The sequence below is a fragment of the Papilio polytes genome, unplaced genomic scaffold (genome assembly GCF_000836215.1).
Source record: "Papilio polytes unplaced genomic scaffold, Ppol_1.0 DF820889.1, whole genome shotgun sequence".
Lineage (NCBI taxonomy): Eukaryota > Metazoa > Arthropoda > Insecta > Lepidoptera > Papilionidae > Papilio > Papilio polytes.
Genome location: NW_013528315.1, coordinates 556046 through 576390, shown reverse-complemented (window position 1 = coordinate 576390; position 20345 = coordinate 556046). Strand labels below are relative to the sequence as shown.

Genomic DNA, 20345 nt, shown 5'->3' with positions numbered 1-20345 from the left:
TCATTCGTTTATGGTTATGAAAAATAGTAATCAAATGAAATTTGCCTTGCTTTCTCATTGCGCGAAAAAGAGGAAATTATTAAATTAATAATAATTATATAAAAAGCGAATAAAATCATTTATTAATCTTTCAAATTGTACTCTAAATCATAAAATATCTCAACCACTCAAAAAAGATATAGATATATTGTAAATAAAGATATAATTTAATGTTTACTTGCTATAAATATCTTTATCTAGCTAAAAGCCTACGTCATTTCAATTTACTACGCATCAACATTTTTCATATGAACAACAAGGGCGGCGGAGGCGTAAACTTCAATTTTCGGACTAGGAAATCATCTGTAACAAAAGTCAATATATTTCTGTATAGCTCACAGTTAAACATAGTCACGCCTACGCGAGTCCATCGTCGCAAGCGCCGCTACCGGACTGCCCAGTCCCGACTGGTACCTCGACGCCTGAACACGCATCAGGTCAGTGGAAATTTACCTTAACTTCCCATATCTGTTAACGCTGTAAGCGAATGCATCCCGTAAATGTGATATGATTTGCAGTGCGATATTTTATACCAATTATATTTACTATATTTATTTACGATTTCAAAAAAAAAATCTATCATATAATTTTCTTTTCCATCCGATCTTATTGCATGTTCGAATTACATTCGCGCGTTTTATTTTTAGCTGTGCCGTTTAACACACTGAGTGCATACAATACGACTTGTCGAGCGAACAAAAACCGGGTTTTGGAACTAAAAATACCTACATATCGAATGTTTGAAATCTATTTTAAATCATTCTCAGTGTTCGGCGCTTGCGTTGAAATCAAGACGTAATACCATTCAGGAGATATCCAAGAATTTGATTGATGAAAAATTACATTCGGATATTATTAGCATAAATAATAAAAATGATTAAAGCCTGAAAATATATTTTCCCGTTTACTAAATAACACTACGGTACGTATAACACCATTGTGTTATACGTAAAAACATTTTTTTATTCAGTACGCCGTTTAGTTTTAAAGTTAAGTAAACATATTGAATAAAAGCCACAATGCCTTTTGATTTTACGTATTTGTTTTTACTCTGTGGACGAAATAAAAGCTGTTTTGCGGATATAACAGACGAAATATTATGAGATAATAAAAAAAAAACGTAAAACCCGTCATATTGAAGAATTAAATCAAAAATAAATTCAATTTTCGAACAAACAACTGCTATTGAAAGGTTCTGCTAGTAAAACAAACATAAATAATTAAACAAATAATAATACAATTCTGATCACAAAGAAAAATAAAACATATTTAATAAAAACATTTACATTAAAATATTTTATACAAGATTGTAAGCAGCTCTTGATGTCAACAACATGTTTGTTAACATTTATTTCACGAAACGGTTTGCTTTCACAGTAAAATGTCTGAAAGAAATATAATTGAGATATTAAATAGAAATGTTTCACGAACATGCTTGCTAATTGAAAATGTGATTTGATTTGTTGTTTAGATTTTTAGATTTAAGAAAATCAGACTTTAATAATTTTGCTCCCTCAGAATACGCTTGCGTAATTCAACAAAGTTAGGAAAAAAGACAACAATAATTGCTTTACTTATAAATTATTCAATTATTTGTTTCTCATAATTTTTCTATGAGTATTTAAACAACAAAACTCAAAAACATTTGCAGATGAATGTACATCATTAGTATAAGTAAATATAGAATTTCTAAATACTGCAGTTACATCTCAAATGTGTATTTAACTTGGCCAGACCACTCTGTACCATAATTAATCTGGGAAAACGTTTCATCTAGCAAGTATTTCAATGTTTACATTAATAAGTACTTTAATAATTGGTCTTCGTTTCACGTCCATTAAATCCCGCAGTGAAGCTTACATTTTGATCTGGGACAAGTGTTTGTACAGTAGGTTTATCTCCATGTATAAAGTACATAGACGGTTCAACATTTAGGTTTACAGTCAAACGTCAGGTCCCTTTGCCTAATGCAAACTTAGACACGAAAAGGTTGTTTGTGTTTCGGTGAATTCGAATATCCACAGTAATAATATTGAACATCGATCAAACAGACTGGTTACGGTTCGCGTGTCAAACGCCCCGCGTTACTGACTGACCGCGTAAATTTATAGTTCAATGATTTTTGTACTCATTCGGGGATTATTTTGTATACCACGTTACTGTTGGCTAAAATAACATGAGATCCGGCGCGTTTTCGAATTAAAAAAAATCTCTTTAACACACTCTACGGACTTTTTATCATCCTATATCCATTAATTTATATTTTACACTATACTTACTAATGTTACTAATATTATAAATGCGAAAGTTTAAAGGGATGGATGGATGTTTGTTAGTGTTTGTAATCTAAACGGCTGAACGGATCTCGATGAAATTTGGCACGAATGTAGAGTACAGTCTGGAAGAACACATAAACTACTAAGTTTTTTTTTATTCCACGCGGACGATAATCAAAATATAAACAAAATCGAAAATCGTTTCTGAAGTCAGAATTTATACTAAGTATTAAATTCATGTCTGACTATTAGTTAAGCTAACAAGGAAGATAGCTATTGTAACATCTGAACGTTCTAACTACTGTAAATTTACCGAAGATAATTTCTGAAAATCAAACAGCGTTTCCGTAATATGAAGCTTTCTTATATCAATAGTTGATTAATATTTTACTATTCACAGGAATATATCAGAAATGAGTCGCGCAGGAAGAGGCCGACGCACTCGCGTCTACGATTGCAACTACAATAAGGGCGAGAGTTACTATCGTCCTGTACTCGATCGACTGGACGGTAAAGTTCCCGTCGCCAGAGAACCAGACCGAGACAGCATCAGGTCCGCCGTAGAGAACCGCATTAAGACCGCACTTGATGACATCGAATCTCCAACTGATGAACTGTTCGACTCGAGGGGAGCTAGAGCGCAGCGTGGCAGACCATTGTCATCAGCTTTTGAAGATGACGATATTAATGACGAAGTAAGTTTTCATATTTTAAAATTAATGCATTCAACTAAAACTTTTTAAAACAATAGAGTACATAAAGAAATATAAATAAGCTGATTGTTCGTTTACCACCTTCTACTAGATAATTATTTGAGTTATAAAAATGATACAGTAATCTCTTACAATTGTCATCTTTTTATTGTTATTTTTAACGTTAATCTTGTTATTGTTATAGACAAAGGTTATAAACTTTTCTTTAGATATCATTTAGTAAATCATAGACTGAACGAAAATGAACAACATCACTAAAAATAACGAAGCGATGCTTTAATTAAGTTTTCAAGTGTGGCCGCACCTAGTTCGAATTTTCGTACACCGCAATCTGTAGCCGGGAGTTATAAAAAATCTCGCAGGATTTGAAAATAATACTTTTACTTACGAAATGTTTTTGCTTTTAAAACAAAGATAAGGGGTTCAAAATATTATATATCATTAGTCCAATTAAAATATGTAACACGATACATGTGAACCCTTAAAACTTGTAAAAAATAATTCAAAACTCGTAATATACTTTGTGTACTATCAATCCATAAGCGCCCATAAGCGCCAATAGCCTAATGGTTTGGGGTAGGGACTACTGATTTGCGGTCGAGTGTTCGAATCCCGCCATTCGACTATTGTCGTGAACCATATCCTAGCACAAGCCTAGAGCTAAGTTGAAATGGTTAAAGGAAATGTTAATTTAATAAAAATCTACTAATATTTTTAATAAAAAAATCCGTACATCTAAATATTGAGTGTTTTAACATTTGTTTTTTCTACAATGTTACAATGTTGTAGTAATACATAGTAATATTTTTTTAGTAATAATCTTTATACTACTTTGATTTGGATACAAGAATCCTATTACTCTGTAAATTATAAACATTAGGTACTTCAATACAAATAAAATTTCGTTTGTAATATTTTAGTTGAATTATCATGGACACACAACCTTAAAATTTAGGACGTATCGCACAAAATTCAGACACGTCCTTGTAAAAGTCAAATTCAAATCCAATCAAAATTTTATCTTCCATAAGAGATTGAAATATCACAATATCATAACGTGAATTCTAAAAAAGGAATCTGTACAGGAAAGAATTTGTAGATGGAATATGCAGTGCAATTTCCAAAAATAATATCGCAATTCCAACTAGTGATTGCAAAATTTTTGTTTTACCATTTTATTGACTTACAGCGTACTCACACAATCTATAGGTTTTATCAGGAAAGTTTTTAATTATCAGAAAATACGTTGCATTAAAATCAATACATATTCCCTTCGTAGTTTATGTTTATATTTTAAAATAACACGCCATACCTCATGAGCTACGTTTTTATTTTCCACCTTTTCAATTATCTTGCAAAGTAAGACCATGTACAAAACGGAGAAAAAACCGCTTAACGTTTCGACATTGTTATAATTGGAAATAGCGGTAAATAATTAAATTCCTACAAACAATAACAAAACCAACTCTCAGATGAAAAGTATTCGATTTGCAAATCGTCCGCGGTCTGTTGTAATCAAGCCGGAACGTATTCCCGTGAAGTTTAATTTAAAAGACAACATGAAAAATGATTGGTCTTTTCACTCATACGTTTCATGACATTCTCTAATAGGTTTACTGTTGGAAACAAACATAGGTTACTGCCGAATAGCTATTGATACACTTTTTATTTACAAATTGAATTTATACAATATCTATGTTTTTTTTTAATCATTTTTGTGCACTTAATCCATGATTTCAGTTGTATTTTGATGTTTTTAGACTTTTTAAAATACGTAAAATAAATTAAAAAAGCGATTTTATTGTTATCAATTTATTAATTTATATAAACATACAATATTACAATTTAAATATAATTTTACAAATACAATTCACACATTTTTTTTCACTTTTAATTTTAAATTCGGTATTTTGTTCAATTATATATCCTTGGCTCATTTACTAGCTTGATTCCCTGAATTAAAGGAGCCATGTTTTTGAAACTTTCAGATATCTTCAAAAAGTAGAAATTCATGTGCATTTCTAGGCAAGGCTGATAAAAAAAATTAAATGCGGAGTTGGTTGTTTGTATTGCCGCGAATTCGTTCGTGTCTAATCCTAATATAAAGCCACAGTCGCATTAGTGGAAATACCACGCGATTTTAAATGGTTAGCCGTTAAATGAAAATTGGGTCTTGATGTCGTAACTTTTACACATATTCAGATTGTACTAAATATAGGAGAAACAACGAAAGTGACATGCATCATCACCTTATATAAATAGAGCTGTGAATAAATGTACGATGCCAAATTTCAATTGCAATCTCTTTAGAAACAGCTCATACATTGTTTCATTGTGAGCAACATTTATATTTATGGCATGAACACTCGAATTTGAATTGCGTTGAACTTAAATAGTAGTAATGGTATGTGGCTGGAAGTCATCCAAATATTAGCAAAGGACTGTAAAATTTATCCTATCCATTACGATACGCATTAAAATAAATAAAATTCATTACCGTAACATAATTTAATCAATTTAGAAGATTAATACAAAAACATACTTAAAAACATATTGGTAAATTTAAAAAAAGTAACCGATTTATAGAAGAAAAAAACTAAATGAACGAAAAACATCGTTGAACAAGTTTTATAGCCATGACGTCTTCTAATAATAATGTTTACTCGGTACCGTTTAAAAATATCACAAGTCGATACCTGCCCAGAAGGGTACAAGCTCTCACGGTCATCTAACGTAATCGATCTAAACTTTCTAACTTCAATGTGGTTAAAATCATAATTTACTTACTACATATACCTACCGGTAGTACCCAGAGCGCTAGATATAATGTAGTCTGTGTCTGTAAATTACACGTAATCCGAGGGGTTTAAGGAACCCCCTAAAGATATGGCAAAAAAGGGGGCGCTGTCGTTTTCTTGCCTAGGGCGCTAGTAGCGCTGAAACTGTCATTAACTACTTAAGTTTTCATAAAAGACCAAACCCACGGTAACAATATGTCAGCTATTTACGACATCAATTAATTAAAAAAAGAAAGTCGAGCCTTACTTATATCTTTATTATTAAGTTTATTTGTATTTTAATTTTCTAAAGCAACGTAAGAGCACGTTACCATTAAAAGCTTTACTGATATCGACAAGCAATGAAAAGATTACAGACCCGTAGATGCAGGGGGCGGTGGCCTCCTGGAGCCACCATCGGAGGGCCTAAAAGCCACCCCTCGAACCTACAGCACTGCAACGTGTTAAACTCGATTATTTTACCATTCCATTACATCCTAAGAGCCTCGCCTCTGTCGAATGAATAGTGCTTCTAGATACGGATTTATTAATAACTGCACTCTGCCTATGGAATAATAAACTGGAATTTGGATATGTTTTTGAATATCCATATACAACTCGATTTTTATACAACATACGGGGAGTCCCCTCATACTGGCTTACTAAAATGATGAGTCGATAAAATTCCAACGTCGTGCGGGAACTCAGATGACTAGTATAGTATAGGTAAGGAAAAAATAAGGACTATCTCCCAAAGCATGTGGGCCCTTTTATTTTCTCGCTGGGAAAATGCCTTTACGCATCTCCCCTGTTGCCAGGGGGGTATGTGGGGCTCGCCGGCCGGAAAAATGGAAAATACCCACTGGAATGGCACCCCTGGAATACCCACTAAAAACCCAGCGGTGTTCCTTCTGTTCGCCAGTGGCTGGGTCACGGGAACGCTTGTGCTTTCTTCCGCGACCCAGCCGGCAAGCATGCGGGCCCTAACGACTAATAAAAACGGTCCTCGAAAACGAGTGCAATGCATGGATAAACTGGAAATCTCTCAATCATGCATGCTTTATAAAGACCGAATTTTCGGTTAATGAAATTGCGTCCTTAAATCTCGTTTACCTGACCGTATGACGGACTGATTGAAATGCAGTGTGACGTTTACAGCTTTTAAAACAACTTAGCACAGGCCAGCTCCAAATTAATTGAATAACTCAAAAACGGGCATACTCTCTTTGGCCGTATTTCGGTTTTTAAAGGTAGTGGAAGTTTTTGTAATTAACGGAGCGGTGTGAATGACATAAATCTCCATCGCTCAACGATTGCACTCTCCGTCTATCATAGAGTCAATTAATTCGGCTCTGATATCTCCACTTGAAATTTCATCTACCATTTTTAATATTTGGATCCGTTGCCGTTATTTTTATCAAGGTACGCAATTTCCACGAAGGTTTCGGATAAATGAAAGACTCTTTTTCAAAGAGTTATTTTTAACTACCCTTTCCAAGTAAGCTAATTGCCTCACGCGACTTAGCAGAAGTTGCAAATGACATTTACGTAAGTCTAGTTATAAATATGTATTTTTAAAATGTTTATAAAACATTGTGCGCCGTCTCCAAGAAATTTTAATTAAGTAGGGAAAATGTTACATACTAATACTTTGGCCGTTTTTCTAAATATTTTACTTGTTCTGAATAAGTAGTTACCACGAGCCTAGGCCTCATCCACCGACAATGGTTATCTTTGGTTGATAAATGGAAGGTCATCGTTCACTAACACTCTGCAGCAACTCGTTATAACGGAACTATAGTGTTCATGCATCCAAACGTCAATACCCTTTAGCTCTTTTTTATAGTAAGTTAACAAACGATCAAGCAGCCCCCTGAATCCGCCGAAATGGCGAAGCGACCGCCGCCTATAGACATTAGCAATTGTAGGTGTGGTGCCTACCCTAAACGTCTCCACCTCAATCCCTAACGGCAAGGCCTTCACGCGTTGTCTATTAAAACCGCGCTAATCCCACGACGTCAATACAGTATTCTTTTCTTTTATTGTCTTTTTAATAAATGTAATTCCAACCCTGGCCCTTTAACATAGAAACGTTCTAAAGAATTCTGTATTACTGCATACCCCCGCCCCTTATGTAAAAGTCGACAGTAATCGCTCGGGACCTGACACTTGACCGGATTTTCCTCTTCCCCACTTCAACAGACGGGTAATGAGCACCGAGAAAAATAAACTAGGTTGTAGCCAATTATAACTGAAGGTGATATTTTTCAAACGGAAAATTGCGAATAATTTTATTTGCTATCGAAGAATGCAAGTCTCATGAGTCGATTATGTAAAAGAGCTAGCTCAATATCTTCGTATATATTGATACTTCTCTAATATACAATATTTGAATCATTTAAGAAAAAATGCCACGGTCTTGGAATAGTATTATGCTACATGTGAGATGTTATTTTAAACATGAAATCCATACAGTCAAATATTTAGAACTCGCGCACACCTTTGACTAAACTATAACTCTCTCGCTATTGCTATCAAGTCTCGCTTTGATTCCTATGAGTTTATATGGAGGTGCGCACACTTCCAGAATTTTTTGTGCAACTAAACAGTTGAATGGGATGCAAAACAATCGACAATCGCACAACAGTTATCGCTCTTCTAATTGTATGAATTTCGCTAGTTTATGATAATAATATTATTTCTGTCATTCTCTAATATTAAAGCAAAATCTAAAATGGAAGCAACAATCTCGAATTTACAAAGGAAGGTTTCGAATATTCTCTGATACAAATAAAGCAATAGTTCGTGCCGTGGTTTATGGAATATGAGACGATCGTTGCAGACCGATGGGTAGCAATGAACGTAGCGAGTAAATTACATTCCCAGCTAGAATTCTGTTCGATGCAATAGAACGCCGGCTTTCATATTAGTTTAATATTGCTCGCTACGATTTTACTTCAATCACTGTTATTTCATCTGTAAATAAAAATCTGTTTGGACCGATTATGATTAAACTTTGGTAAGACCCTATTAGGACGTCGCGCAGGTTGCTGCTTAAAATATAAAAAAGTGTGACGTAGTTTAATGAAACCTTATACTTGTGCTATGAGAATTGTTTGACATTCTAAATGTTTGTTTTATGTAAAGTAACAGAGATCAGGTAGTTATAATGTAAACTTTATGAGCGTGCGAACATCTGAAACTATACTGTCACACAACTGTTTTCTCGCTTTGATTCCTAAGAGCTTATATGTAGGTGCTAAAACTACTCAAATTTTTAATTGTGCAACTAAACAATTGAATGGGCTGCGAAACAATCGACAATCGCGAAACAGTTGTGCGATAGTTTAGTAACAGTAAACAGACTAGTACATTTTTGTAGCTGTAAATTATATTCCAGGAAATATAGCGCTTCATTTGCAGAAAGTTCTATTAGTTAATTAGAAATTTACTTCATTCTCAGCGTTTTTGTTGGAAAATATTAATTATTTGCTTGAAACTCTCTAATTATACAGCATCTATTTAATCTGCACTATTTTGCAGAACGTATTTGTAACGAAGTATTTCTTTTATAATTTTCCCTGTTCATTTTTTCCATCCAGACGTATTTGATTTCAACTATCGTCAGAATTCAAACATCAATGGTAACATACAAAATTTTGCATATTAATAATTCCATATTATAACAGTAGCTGTAAATTACATGTCCGAATTTAATTACACAGTCATTACCGGTAAATTTAATTTCTCCGAAAACAGACGCGTTACGGAAACTCATTATGATTGCGTTATCCACAAATGTGATATTTGTACTTTATTGAAGTACACACAAATAATGTAATTATAAGCATCGACCACTTATCAAATGTTTTCTACCTATCTCATTTTGGTTTATTTAAGTTGAGTACTGTCAATTAGAATTATATCCTCCACATCATCAGCCGGTCGAAGTCTACTGCAGGACATAGACATTCTTCTCTAATGCCTTTTAAAGTATACAGATTTCCTTTTACTGATTAATGTTAAATATTTTTAACTAAAATATTTCATTAAAAATATGTTAAAAAAACCGTTTCCAATATTCTTTAGATATTTTAACTCAAAGGAAAATCACGCCGTGATACCGTCTATAATATACTCGTAGCAGAAGTAATAACTTCAAAACATTTCCTTTTCATATTTTTAATATTAGACTTTGAGAGAGATGAAACTTCCTAACTAATAATTACCCGATGCGGTGCTTTTTAAAAAATGTGTAACTTGTGTATTCACATTTCCTTTGAGAACACGGGCGTACAGTTAACTGAAAGAGTTCTCTGTTTATTTACAAAGTACGGAAAATTATAAGTTAATATTTGATGCTGTATTTGAAATTAAAAACGGAGTTTTGTGGCTCTCACTTGGACACTGAAAGGTTATTTATATTTCGTTATAAAGAAATTTTTAATATCACGTAGTACTGGCTAAAAATAAAGACACCAGTCACGGTAATTATGCAATGTTAAACTTCCTGTATCTAGTCTGTGTAAATAATTTACGGCTGTTTTGTTTTTACTCCTACATTATGTAACGTGAACCGTTACATCTGCCTGATTCTGGCCGATTTAACGAGTACGTAGGCACTGACGTCTTGCGTCTAAATTTAAAACAAATTCCGTCTCACTGACATTTCTCTTAGGTGTTAGAATAGATTTACGGCTGGCAGACTATGCCCAAATCCCCAACATACATGTGACACTATTATCTTGTAGAAAGCGACGAATGCAGTTTATGGAACTGCTAATTGTAATAAAAAATCTATCAAGAACTGTGGTTTACATTTACTTACATAAAACTATACAAAATCAAAGTCCAAAAAGGGCAGTGCGGCATGTTAGGTGTTATGTTTTGAACTGCACAACTTTATAACACCAGCGTCAATTAAAAGTTAATAACGCAGCTACCTTTATTTATCACGTAAATGACAAAATTATAGGAATAAAGTCCGTACTTTAAAAGTTTAAGACTAGCTGTCACCCGCCACTTCGTCTACGAGGAATTAAAAAAAAAGCAAGTAATCTATATCTTCCTCCAGACTCTCTAGATCTGTACCAAATTTCATTCGAATCCGTACAGCCGTTTAAGCTACAAACTCTAATCCATCCATCAAAAGTTTTGCATTTATAATAAGAATAAAAAGATACGATAAGATAAGATGTTTGCTTATGTCAAGCAAAATAAATAGCATAGTTTAAACTCTGATATTAGTCTATAGTAATTGTTGTCATTTTAATAATTTCAGGTCTCAGAATCTCTAAAGCGTCTACGGGCGAGCAAGAAACGTTTCACTGAGGACATCGACTTTGAAAACAGCCTTTCAAATCTTGAAAATCGTGTGCGCATTTCCGATAAGATTCTCGAAACTGTAGGTATCGGTCAATCTGAAGTCAGTGGCGCGCGACGAGCTTTGCAAGAGAACGAAGAACGCACAGAGAAACGTATTGCACGTAGATTAAACGAAGAAAATGCTCTAACCAAGTGGACAGCTTTGAATAACGTTGATGAAGAATCCGCTGCTGCTCAGAGAGCGAAAGCCACACGAGCCCGTCTGACAGATTTGGAAGATGAGATGTCTGAACTGTCTGAAAGAACAGCTGCTAGAGAGAAACGTGCCGCACGCTTGCGCGCTTTAGTAGCTGACGCTGACTCCACTGACACTACCGTTGCCGCCTCCAAAATTACCATCCGTGCAGAGAGGGAAAAGAAACAAGTCACTTTCTAAGTGTCAAAATAACCTTATCTTTTAAAGAACAGCTATAAATTCTTTTGAGAATTCTAATTTTGAAGATAGATAAGTTTGCTAGAACGTGTGGACCTGCATTTGTCAATGTATTATGATCGAATTGATGTCTATTTTATACTCGTTGCATAGAATAAATTGCTAAGTATTATTGATGTTTCATTGTCAGCCACCAAAATATTTATTTATTTATTTAATTTAATATTACCATTTTAAAACTATATACTATATTGCTGTTATTAATTTTATAAATTGAAAATTAACAATAGACGAATACATATCTTAGAAGTTAGATTCTAGAAATTCTTTAGGATTTGCTGGCATCTAATCGTAAAAAGGTAATAAAGAAATATAAACAAAGTTTCATCTAATATTTCATGTTAAATTTAGACAATACGTATAAATTCACAATGACCAAAAGTAGGTTATCTTTGGAGTAGGTGCCTCGCTAGTCTAAATTTCTTCAAATGCAGTTATAAAGCAACGGATTTGGTAAAATCCAGACGTCTTTTTATTAATACTGAATAATTATATAAAAAATACTTACTAACTAATTTAAAATAGAGTATACTATCTAGAAGACCAAATTAGTACCAAATCCAACATGACTGCATCAGGTATTCAATCTGTTTTTTATTTTGCTTTTGTTTCCCAACTGCTCAACTTTTTTTACCTTTTTACTAAATCTTATTTCTTTAAAGATTAGCAGTTCACCAGAAACTCTTTCGGTCCTGCAAGAAAAGAGAACAATGACCATCGAACGTCTAACAAACTTGTTGCATCGCAACAATGCATGTTAAAAATACACGAAATGTTTAATTTCGATATTCTTGATTTTTGGGTTAGACAAGGAAGACGTTACAAGAAACGCTATTTTAGAATCATAAACTTTAAAACCGACGTCAACACGTCATTCAAAGTGATACGAAAATAAAGAGATTTGCATAACAGACTGGCCATTACATTGTTTGGTTTTAAACAAAGTGTTTTTGAAGTAATCGTCTACAAAGCGGTAGAATAAATGAATGACTGAAGTGAATAAATTATCTCATTTGAATTAGAATGTAGCCTTGTTGATTAAAAGAAAGAGTGTGGGCTAAAAACCAAATGACAATCTCTTCATCACCTTTCATCAAGCCTATAGAAGAGCGCAAATATTATTGGAATATAAATTAAGAATTTTCAGGGGATATTTAGCAAGTTAACATCGTACATAACTGGTCCTTCTTTAAAACTTAATTTTTATACAATCTTTATAGGTATTTGAATATTTAATATTTTCACTGCGTAATTATCCAGATTATCTCATTTCTCGAATTATAGGAATACTCCAACGGCAACAATAAATACGTATTTAAACGTACATAGGATGTTTGTTGAGGAAGCTAACATCTAGATGTCAATAATCCTCGTAGCATCCATACGTGAATGTTCCAATTAAGCATGTATTAATGGGTTTGTAATATCAATGTTTCAATCACGTAGTAATTATAGGCTTCAAAGCCGTTTACTAATGTAGTATTCATAGGGCATTGCTAATCTCTCTTCTGGGGTCTTTTATTAATGATATTGCTCGCGAAAAAGCTCGCGTGAAAATAAAAAATAATAAAAAACATAGCCTATGTTTTTTGTAAATAATTTAGTGTGTCTCTCTTCTCACGATACATATTTAACTTTATGTTAAGTTACAACTTAAATATTAATCGACTACCCAAAAGATGGAGATTATCAAATCATCTGTTTTATAAAAAATGTTATTTCTACTTATATTTCATTATTATTAATGTTGGCACTATTTTTTCAATAATGCAAAGCACTTTAATTAATACAGGCCTGGTATGTCCACGACGAATACAGACAGCAATAACGGCTTCGATAGAAGAATGGATGTGTATTGTAACTCTTGCGCAGTGAACATACGTAACCAAAATCCATATCTTTTTAAGAATAACGCCATCTGGTATAATATAACTGTCAACTTATTTTATAATCCGTAGATCCAAAGATGAATCGACATCTAATTTCAAGAACAAGTAATAGATGTCGTTCGCGACAAGATATAAAAATACAAAAATTTTTATATGAAAACTGTTTTTTTACGTTTGTAAAGAGGAAATTAATTTACATAAAATACATTTAATATAAACAACTTCACTGATATTTTATTGCACTTGTATTTATTTCCGCGAAGAGTTAAAGAGTAAATCAGAATTATTAATGTTTAACTATTTCTTGTAAAATAATAAAAGTAACAAATTAATAGTAAAAGTTTTAAAGGTTCAAAAAAGCTATTAATCATTTGCAAAAGCTTTCGATATCTTTTTATCATCACAGTTAACCAGTTAACGTAGACACGCGCAAGGGTTGATGCTTTTAATTGAATGCAGTAGACCGAGCTTTAAGCGTATCATGACATACACAATCTGACAAGGTATAACGGGCAGGGAAATTTGTCGCAGTATGCCAGACTTTCACATAGATCTCTGCATATACGCTACATTCAATTAGTCGGTACCGGGGATGCTATGAACGCAACAATAATTTACATCGCTTTGATCGTTCCCTTGGCAAATATTAATTATAATTTTAGTCTTTTAGGGACTTATTTCCTTAATGAATCGCAACAACTAATTGAAAATTTTATCTGGTTTTGAATCCAGACAGTATTATAATATTTCAATTAGATGTCTGTACATTATTAAATCGATTATTATTTGTGTAATGTCCAAAAATGCGATAAATTGGAAATTCGGTGATAAAAAAAGTACATTTTTAGATAAATTGGTACCTTTCGGCCAAAAATGATGTTTTGTTTTTATGTATTTAATGTTTGTGATCTGTAAGATTAGTAGATTTCGCCGGTGACTCTGTCCGCGTAGAATTAAATAAAAAACAAAAGTGAGTAGCATATGTGTTTCAAACTATCCTCTACATCTATACCAAATTTCATTGAAATACGTTTAGCCGTTAAGGGTACAAAATGTAACATACATCCATCCAAATAACTTTCACATTTATGATATGTATGTAAAATAACCTTTAGTTATGAGTTAAAATATTGGAGTATTTTTAAAATAACTGAATGATTGGAAAAAATAAAACAGAATTCCCATGTCAAGTAAATTGCTATCATAACCTCCAAAATCCATTTTATGCAATAATCTTAGCGGGAATATAAATTGGAAACTGTCACAAAGTAAATATAATAGGATCTTCAATTAATTTGTACGCTAACTGTAACAGCTATTTATTTAGTCAGAACAAAGGAAGTATAAAGATTTACAAAATTTCATATGAATTCATTATTTGGATAAATTTAGAGGTTCAATTTAAACACGAAAATATATTTACAATAACGAAGTAATATTTAACATATAATATACTTTTTGGAAAAACGATTTTCTATTTTTTATTATGTTTTTAATTGAAGAAATAAAGTATAAAACTATGCTTAGTAGTTCGCAATTCAATCATCAAGTCTTTTTCTTTCTAGTTATTTCGTGAATACGTGAAATTCCCAAAATTCAACAACATTATGGTCACTGTTTGTAAACCCCTCTTAATTAATGCTTGCTGTGTCCCGCTGTAGTCTGGTTGCTGCTATTTTGTGCGGCTGATTGTCATCAATGGCGATAATACGTATTTGTACATCTAAGCTGCATTATTACTATTATTATTTAAAAATGGTTAGTATTATAAATTTGACTCGTGTTTAAATAGGAAAAGAAGGATACTTACAATAAATTCATGAATCTTTCGTACACAATATAATTTAAAAGTAACTTTACACGAAAAGTAATATTATACTAAAAATCCGTTATTTTTTCTTTCACTATCGCGATATGTTAGCAATACGAGCTTTTGCCCGCAACTCTATCCGCATGGAATTAAAAAAAAAACAAAAGTGCGTTGCATATGTGTTCTTCCAGTCTGTCCTCTACATCTATGACAAAGTCCATCGAGATACGGACAGCAGTTTAGGCTACAAGCTCTAACAAACATCCATCATTTAAAATATTATAGTGTGATTAGTATGATTGCTATGTGTCGCCGCGGTACATAATGTATAAAATACCTAACGAAATATTTCCAAACAAGCCAGTTTATTTTGCAAATGAACGTGTCAGTTTTCCTAATTAGTGTTTACTTTGATATGAAACGAGATGCAAGTAACGTGCTCTCATAAAGCCTGCATCGGCTACATAACTAACTACGTACACAAGGGCGCTACCCCACTTTACCCATTCCCCCTTGGAAGTGGGTTAAGGTTGGAGGAAAGTACGGAACGTGTTTGCACTATAATTTTATAGACGCAGAAATTATTTGTTTTGAAAATGTACGGAAACAATAAATCGTAAAAACATTTTTCATTTAACGTAAGGAATTTAATAGCGACAACGTACGTTTTTATGTAACGGCCAGTTTCGACTGACGTGAAACTTTTATTGACACATATTAATCTCTCTAATTTATTTAAGTGAATTTAAGTGATGACGGTCTGTGTCATTACAGTAGAAACACGTATATTAACTATTCCTTTAAAACCATTCCAGGTGGTATTATAGTTTGTTCAAATTTAAATTCTGTTCTGCAATATGTTGTACGTTGGCAAGTTGAGTTCTTGGCAGTCTTATTTGTCTTTTTCTTCCTCAATTATGGTCAAACGTATAACACTTATAAAACTCTGATATATTATAGGTATCGTAAAATGGTAGAAGTTTTATAACAAAAATTTTCAGTTATGTACAATATTACAAAGTAAAGCTTGACACTATCACTTCAGGTGGGATCAAACGGTATTTTGAACATCATAAAAAAAGATGAATTGATAGAATACGTTTATAATTAAGACCGTGAAAGTCCACGGTAACACGCATTTATTACACTTTCAATATTTTAGCAGTGGAAACTCTCGGTTAATATTTTTGGCAAACATAAAATTAATTGGTTTTGAATTTTTTTTACACTAAAAATCCTTGAACAACGCGAACAAAGGGGAACAAATGTTTGAGAACAAAAAAATATCAATGCCAGACAATTATAGTCTGGCACATCATCCTGGCCCGTCTCTGTCATCCGTCACGAGCAGTGAAACATTTAACTTTTATCATCAAAAATAGTGAAACCGGAGCTATTTTCTTACTTGGCTATAATTACGTACGCGTCATTTCGAGTGGATCGTTATTAAATTTCGTTTTGAGTTGAATGTTATGCCCTGTCTCCATTACAAGACTACAAGGCTGGGGCTCGGCTAATTGGGATGTACGTTTCGCAAATCGAGCGCGATGTTATACGGGCTGACTTAAAATTAATTACGCTGTCAGCGTAATGTGTATAGGCCGGGCCTGTAAAACATTATTATGTTAACAACGGAATATGAAATCTAATCACAACGTTTACATTTTGCCACAATTTTAGAAAACGAGGATACTACGATTGTTACTTATTCTACGAAAACATTTTTATCTGTATATTTTTTTAATATACAATTTACCTGGAATTCTAATTTTTTTTTCACGAATAACAAAAAACCTGTTAATAAGTAATCATGCATATAATTGTATTGGACTCATACACTATTCTTATTTCAAAAGCGGTAAAACTGAATTTTACCAACGAGCAAATTGCAGTAGTGTATTTTGTTTTGTTTTAAAAAAATAGTGACCTATACAAATATTACGGCAATTTCACAGTAAAATTCTTTTACGTATCAAAGAGCAAACAATACCATTGTATCTATTGACATCTTCACTAGACAAAGCCCGTCTCTACAGACTATCTACTAGATAATCTTGTTTCTCATGTTTCACTAGCATAATGGAAACGTCAGCGCCCTCTGACGTCGAATATCTGATTTCTAATTGTTCCTCTGTAATGTCTCGAGCCTGTGTAGTTGAAGGCTCATCAAGGCATAGGTTATCAAGGTATCGACGTCGCAGTTACCTGAAATAGAATTCTAACTACATACGGTAATTTAAGTAGCACAAATGTTGCGATTTGGTTTCATATGTTTTAATTAAAATAAGTGGATAAACTGTAAAGATTTTTGGTAAGGGATTGATAAAATATCTGTTTTAATTTCATTGATTCTATTTTAATTACTATTTTATCTATCTATACTAATATAATAAAGCGTAAACACACACTACTTTGTTGCCTAAGATGTCAGCAATTACGGCATATTTTTTTAAAAATTCTTTTTTTATTAAAAAGCCCCATACTTACGTCACGCTTTAGGCTATATATTTCACGCCATTAAACTTAGGGGTAAATATTTTAAATAAAATCCCTAATGTGGGTATGAGACCATAAGTTGCTGTCAACATCAAGGAAGCAAGGTTGCCATGGTTTGTCATAATTTCATGTCATTTTGACATTTGCAATTGATAATTTGACCCATGTAAACAACAAAATAAAATTTTCATAATTCTATGCGGATGAAGTCGCAAGGGAACAGCTAGTTTTAAATAAAATATACATTTTTAAACACCCCTTATGTTGGCAAAAGAATTCGCTCGGCATTGTGGTCCAGTGATCGATGCCAAATAATTCGTCAATACGTATTGTTCATACGTCCATTGTCATTGTTGAAGTAAATCTGCTTACATAATTTGCTTTCAATGTTGTTTTCTTATAACAATGTAAGTGTTGCCGATTTTCAAATCATTTAAAATTATTTTTGGCAAATCACCTGATGTCAATACTTCAAAGGTCAATGAACCCATTTGATACTTATTTGTTTGTCATGGGCTACACTTTTTTGTTAAATTTCTATTTAAATACAAAGGTGATAGACAAAGGAGTGGAAAATTTTTCCATGGACAAGAATCGTTCTTAAGTAAAAAGATAATACAAGGTATTATTTGCCTATATGATTTTCACCATTTTGGCGCCAACAGTCGTGGCGGCGATTGAGACAAGAATTGAAACTAATAGTAGAATTAACATTAACAGGCGCGTTTAAATCGGAACGCAACAAATGCTGTCAACTCCAAGCAAATAACTAACAATTTAAACAGATCAGTGTAAGCAAGAATATGAAATAACTTCCGCGTGAAATAAAAAAAAACAAAAAACAGAAAAAATACAGCTTTTTAATGGGGCGAGAATTTTTTCAATCGGTCCAATTATTTTTAGTTCAATACAGACAAAAATACAAATCTTTCTTCTTTATAATATTGGTATAGATATATATTAAAATTGTTATTACATTCGAACTCAAACGACAAGAGGATAGAATACTGAACATCTTTGTGTTGGTCTTGCTTATTAGTCTAACGACCGTTGCTAGGCAACAAAGACGCCTCGCCGAGTCCCCGATTCAAATGTAAGAAAAGACGTACGTATGTTAGAACGACATAAAGATTTAGATATTTCAGTAACATAAAAAAAATAACGAAACTGCATAAACATTTAAGCTATTCCTATTATATCATTAAAACGTGTTAAATAAGGATTTCTGGTACAAATATAAGACATATATTATGTTATATTTGTTTTCTTTGACCCGTAATTAATTAAAAAAATACACTTTTAAAAAATCTACTAAACTGGTTTTTGACAGTGGGAGAGCCCGCTTTAACATCTTCGCACGAATGGGCAGGCTCGCCCAGTGAAATACCATGACCACACAGAAAACAGGCGTGAAGTGGAAGCAATTCTGCGTTTCGTATGATGAGTGTGGTGCCGGAGGCCTAATTTTAGTCCCTTTCCCTTTCCACCCTTTCCATAAGAGGGATGGATGGGAAGAATAAGTGGATTTGACGGTGGAGGAAACGCATAGGAAGGGGAAAAGTCCTCTTTATGCAATTGCGGAGGTTTATGGGCAGCGGTCGCTCTTCATATCGGTTAATTCAGGTGGCGGCTTGCTCATATGTCATCTTATATTATAAAAAAGAAATGTTTAAAAGAAAATTACATCAATTTTGATTTTAGTATGTTGGTACAGATATTTTTGTACAAAAAACTCAAATTAAAAATATTAAGAGGGATGGCAACGTTTTAAAACTTGCGCTATTTAGTGGACACTACCAGAAGGAAAATACAAACAATAAAAAGTCACTATTAAATCACTTCATCTAAGGATTCTACGAATAATTACTTTGAAAGCCAATATTATACATGAAAGTTAATTAATTTACCCGTAAATCGTTTGGAAAGTTATATTTCTACAGAGCATTTTTTTGGTTTCGCTTAATATTTTGAAGCAGGTTTGATAAATGGTAAATGTTATTGTAATTAGGAAAATTTTATTTTACTGTTTACATTTATCAAATTATCAATTACATCAATTACAAAATGAAATGACATGATGACAAACCTCTCTTGATGCTGGCAGCTTATAGTTTATGGTCTATTTCCCACATGAAGGTTTTTTCCATTAAAATGTGCATTAAAATGTGTGTGATACCGATGATAATTTGGTATGATTAATGAATGAATGACAATATTAAACAAAGTAAATTATACGATAAGTACTCAAACCATGCTTCAAGATAAAACAATTGAGTACTTTAAGTCCGTACTAACAAAACTCATACACTCGATATAATGATTTTCTTCAAACATAATATACTATATCATGCACTGTTTCTCAAACAATTTTAAAATCATTTACTATAAGAAAAGTAGTTCAATATTAATTTACATTCGATTAATAATGATATTACTACCTACTGGAAGCGACTTAGTTACTGCGATGAGTGGGTCTCAACCTAATTTAACAAACGAACGCATCAATCCGAACATAACTCTCCGAAGT

The 20345-nt window shown here is 32.8% G+C and overlaps 1 protein-coding gene across 1 annotated transcript; it reads left to right on the top strand.

The window, feature by feature from the left end:
* Positions 1–381: 381 nt before the first annotated feature.
* Positions 382–11735, top strand: LOC106110107. Its single transcript, XM_013291819.1, has 3 exons — positions 382–476; positions 2716–3010; positions 11087–11735. Exons 2-3 carry the CDS (start codon positions 2729–2731, stop codon positions 11564–11566), a joined length of 762 nt encoding a protein of 253 aa, XP_013147273.1. The 5' UTR covers positions 382–476; positions 2716–2728; the 3' UTR covers positions 11567–11735.
* Positions 11736–20345: the final 8610 nt, after the last annotated feature.